At 39.9% G+C, this 4,854-nt stretch overlaps 1 protein-coding gene across 1 annotated transcript; it reads left to right on the plus strand.

Annotated features, from left to right (window-relative positions):
- The first annotated feature begins 2,363 nt into the window (after positions 1-2,363).
- LOC149247039 (uncharacterized) lies at positions 2,364-3,137 on the plus strand. Its single transcript, XM_089443175.1, has one exon. It carries the CDS (start codon positions 2,364-2,366, stop codon positions 3,135-3,137), a length of 774 nt encoding a protein of 257 aa, XP_089299301.1.
- Positions 3,138-4,854: the final 1,717 nt, after the last annotated feature.

Raw genomic sequence — 4,854 nt, forward strand, 5'->3', positions numbered from 1 at the left:
TACCTTAAAGTGAACCATAAATCCAACTAAAACCTTCATAAAAATAAAACTTTGTCCAATTGTGAAAAACTCCCCACTTTACACTTTTAAATTCAACATTTTTAAATAAATCCATTAAAATTTTATTCATTTAATTAAATAAATTAATATTTATACACAAATCTTTAATTCTACCATAAAATAAACCAAATTTTATATGGTATATATCATCAACCTCACCTTGCACCTAACCTAACCAGGACCTAAGTTGTTATCCCAAATCATGTCTCATGTGGTTAATCTCGATGGATCTTTATGGACTATGATTCCCCAACATACTTCGTACTCAAAACAAATTTTAATACAAATTTTTTTAAATAAATATTTTTTAAATATCAATTTAATATGATTTTTACTTTTAAATAAATATTTTTTAAATAATTTCCATCATTAAATTTAATACCTTATATAATGAGCAATGATTCAAACCAATTGCAAGGAATATTTTCTTATATAAATAATATTTCATATAAAGCGTTAGCAAATTGGATAATATTTTAATGTAAGTGTTGACAGTGTTGGAAATCTGTCAGCCAAGGGGTCTTGCCTGATGAAAAGTCCTAACCAAATTTCACACCATTTCGTGTGGGAGCCCTTCCAGAAATAAGGACCAATTGCCATATATTCTTAGAAATATGCCTTGCCTACAAAGTTAACACAACAGAGTAATGCACAAGTACTTTTAGATTAGCAACTAAGTATGCCTTGTGAAATGTTTAGCTACAAAATGTTTCAAGGTCCTTCTACCGAAAGGGGAGAGAAAAGTGAGTCTTTTAAAGACAAGTAATAGTACTAATCTAGAAAAGACACACATAGATATACAAATGAATGAATCATTGTACAACTAGTGAAATAGTTCACATTGAAGCAATGATTGTTAAAACACATACAACACACTTTCAATAATATAAGTACCAAATCCACTGAAATAGTTCAACTTGCTTAATACAGATGAAAACAACATAAGTTGCAAACATTCAAATAATAGTCTTCAATATTTACGACATACACATGAAAGTGTGTTGGCTCAACAAGCTTATGAATTAAGTAAACGTTCCAAGATACAACAAGATAGTGAACACCACTAGCCCCAATAGTAGAGAGTTAGAGTGATCCAGGTGGATACTGGTGGCCACTCTCCTATTCCACTTGGACCCCCACCATTGTTTCTTTCAATTTTTTAGTTCCCTTAATTCTAGCACAATTTACTATTTTTGATAGTTTTTTGGGTCCTGAACTTCTAGAGTTGTTTTGGGGCCCTAACAGGCGTTCTTTTAGAAAAATAGAAAATTTGAGCCTTTAATTGATGTTTATAGTCGAAAGTTTTAGTCCTGAGATCAATCCTTCTAATGAGGTATCATGCGTTTCAAACGAAGATCGTATGCCAAAGGTACGACCTTGGGAAATTGATGTACCAATTTATCGCAATGAGACCCACAGTTTTGGTGCTTCATCTCCTAGGGTTATGTTTTTGGATGTTTAGGGTTTTCTATTGTTTCTAAATAATAAATGTGCCTTCAATCCTCATTGTAACATAGTTCAGAAGGAATGTAGCCAGCACATCTCTTCTCAGAGATAAGCTACCATCGCCTAAGCTAGTGTATTTTCATTCTGTATGTAACAATTTTTAGTAGTTTGTTATTAGTGAATTGAAGTTTTGTTTTCGTTGTATCTCTATGTGTCTGTTTAAATTTGTATTTCATTTCATTCCTTCAAAATATGGATTAGTGGTATCAGAGTGGTCTGCTCTTTCTCTGTTTTTCTTTGCATGTCCCCAACGATGTCAGGGTATAAGGAGTTAGGGCTCAAACTATTTGAACCTTTGCTAGAACAGCCTCGCCAATCTTGACGACCTCCCATGGTGGAAGGAAAGAAAGACAAGGGAGCAGGGGACCCTTTCAAAATATTGCTCGAAGAAGCCCTTGAGCAACAAAGGAACATGATGATGGACAACCTTTCCGAGATCCTTCGGTGGATGCCCATAGGTGATGCATCTTCATCTAGCAGCCACCTTGGAGGTGCCACTCCCATTAAGGTGCAATTCAACTTTGACATTCCCATATTTAAAGGCCAGATAGATGAAGATGCCCTAGATAAATCATTAAATATGTCGGAAGGATATTTTTCGGTCCATGAATTTTCCAATAGGGAAAATATTACTTTTTCACTCCTCAAAGTCGACCCCCACATCAAGGATTGGTGGGAAATCTATTATGAGAGGAGGGACAGGAGGGAACCCTCACTATTTTCAGCCACACCCACTTGGAATTTTTTATGAGACGCCATCAAGGAACAATATTACCCAGTCAGGAGCAAACAAAAACATGTCCCTAGCCAAGAGACTCTGGTCCAGCATACCTTCCAACCTCTGCTGGCAGTTATGGCTAGCCAGAAACTCCAGCATTTTCAAAGATAAGAAGCCTAGTGTCCAAAGCATTTTGGCTAAAACTATTGCGCTCACAACTGAAACAATCGAAGCAAATGGGATCCAACATGCAGACCCTGACTACACAGTAGAGCAGGTGAAGGATTGGGTACAAAAATTCAATTATAAGGTAATTCCAAAACGCAAGCTAATCACAGGATCTGCACAGAAGGAATGGAAGATTAGAGGTACAAAAGAGGAAGTAAACAATTGGATACAAAGGCAAAAGTTGCACACGCTCCACTTTGATGGGGCTTCTAAAAACAACCCAGGCATAGCTGGAGCAGGGGGAGTAATAAGGGACCCCCAAGGGAGATCGATGGCCACTTATGAATGGAGCTTGGGGAATTTGTCAAACAACAAAGCAGAGGCATATAGCCTCCTTCTAGGGGTCTCCATTGCATGGAAGATGGGCATTCATGACCTTCTCGTGTTGGGGGACTCAGCCATCCTTATAGCAGCCATGAACACAGGGAACAACTTCAATCAATGCGCACTGAACAGAATAAAGGAAAGAATTCTGGAACAAGTCAGGGGTATGAGCAAGGTGACATATAAACACGTCCTCAGAATACACAACACGACAGCAGATGAGTTGGCCAACAAGGCCATAAGAAGACCCACGGGCCAGGTGAGGGAGAACGAAGAAATCTATGTGCACGATATCCCTTAGTCATTTCTTGTCCCTCATGTCTCTGACCACAGGTCACCTCAGGCATCCAACTAGAGATATACGATCAGGGCAACAACGATTCTCTACTCTCATAATCTCTCTCGACTGCCACAACTGGATAATCAGGACGGGGAATCGGTCTAAGGATCCGAGCAGTGATGCAATCCAAAGGGGCTCCTCAGGACACACAACAGGATTTGACAGAAGACGGGACCGCACCCATGCCTGCGGCAGATTTCAAGGACTGAGAAATATCATCACAAATCCTTTCTCGACAGACACGATCAGATCCTCTTCTCTCAAGCACGAGTGGGAGAAAGCCCGCCTCAGCCTTTATAATCTCAGTAGGCACACCAAGGTCCTCACATTTCTTCATAACCTCAGAGACATACAGAGAGCTCTTTCAAACCGGTGGAAGGGCCAAGGCGATCTCCTTCACAGCAGCAAGGCCAGCATTGAGGATCAAAGCTCCGAGACCCTCTCAGCGGACAACATCCGTCGGCAGTCCTCAGCACAGTGTAGCAGTAGTCATCAGCGACACTTCTCTTTGAAGGGAGACACAATCGGCCTCTCTCTGCGCAGGGTATACTCTCCTTCTTTTAGCTGTGGTTTTTATAAAACTAACTATCGAGATTGTTTTCCAAACAGTGTCCACATCCAGCATCAGCGCACGCAACTACACTCTGCCTCAGGCAATCAGTCCAGCCATATAATCGGCAAGCTGCCCAACTCACCAACATTTGACAAAGCAGACATTGCTCTTAGCAAGATGGCTGATCAGAATAACCAGCAAGCTAATCAGCAGCAACCAAGGAACCCAATGGACAACATCTTCAATAATAGAGATTGTCACATGTGCAAGGCTCACGTGGTTATGATAAACGCCCTGAAGAAACAGGTGCAAGAACTAACTGAAGACTTTCATGCGGACAGAAACTCCAAAAGAAAGAAGTTGGAGAAGAGGAAAAAAGACATTGAAGACCTCAAGGATCGCTGCATTCACATGGAAGCAGTAATAGATCATCTCCGCAGCTTAACAGAAAGTCAGCAAGGAGAAGCTTCAACAAGAGTGAGCAGGAGGGAACCCCTCCCAGATGACTCGGTTACCCAACACTCTCCCTAATCCTCATGCACTGCAGATATAGCTGGATAGGAGGATCTTTTGTAAGGAATTATAGCCGTTTATGTTCAGTTTTAAGTGTAGTTAAGAGGAGTCTAGAGAACTACGGGTCTGCGAACCCAATTTTGAATATCATCTCTCGGAACTCCCTCCGTCTTGTAATAGAGATTTGAATCACAAGTTTTATAATATACAAGTAGACGATGTTGTTAAAAAAAAAAAAAAAATATTACCCAGTCAGGAGCTATGAAAATAAGTACATAAAATGCACCACACTGCGACAGGAAAGGGACCAAGACATGCAAAAGTTCACAAATATTCTTCATACCCTTCTCATGAAGTTGGGTATCAAGGATTCTAAGCGAAATCTGGTCCTCAAGTTTATCATTTTCCTACACAAATACATCTAGGACAAGATTGAGTTCCTATACATCTCCTCGCTTGGTACAACCTATCGATACACTGTCAAGATGGAGCAGAAATTTAAAAAGGATAAGTGAGACTTTCGATCTGCAAATCTGAATTAAGGGAAATGCACCCTGAAACTAAAGAATAAAGAAACAAGCCATGGAAAGGTGACCCAAGACAACCAACCAA

Source organism: Pinus tabuliformis, chromosome 7 (assembly GCF_031772625.1).
Source record: "Pinus tabuliformis cultivar Carrire ecotype Pingquan chromosome 7, CPIR1, whole genome shotgun sequence".
Classification (NCBI taxonomy): Eukaryota; Viridiplantae; Streptophyta; class Pinopsida; order Pinales; family Pinaceae; genus Pinus; species Pinus tabuliformis.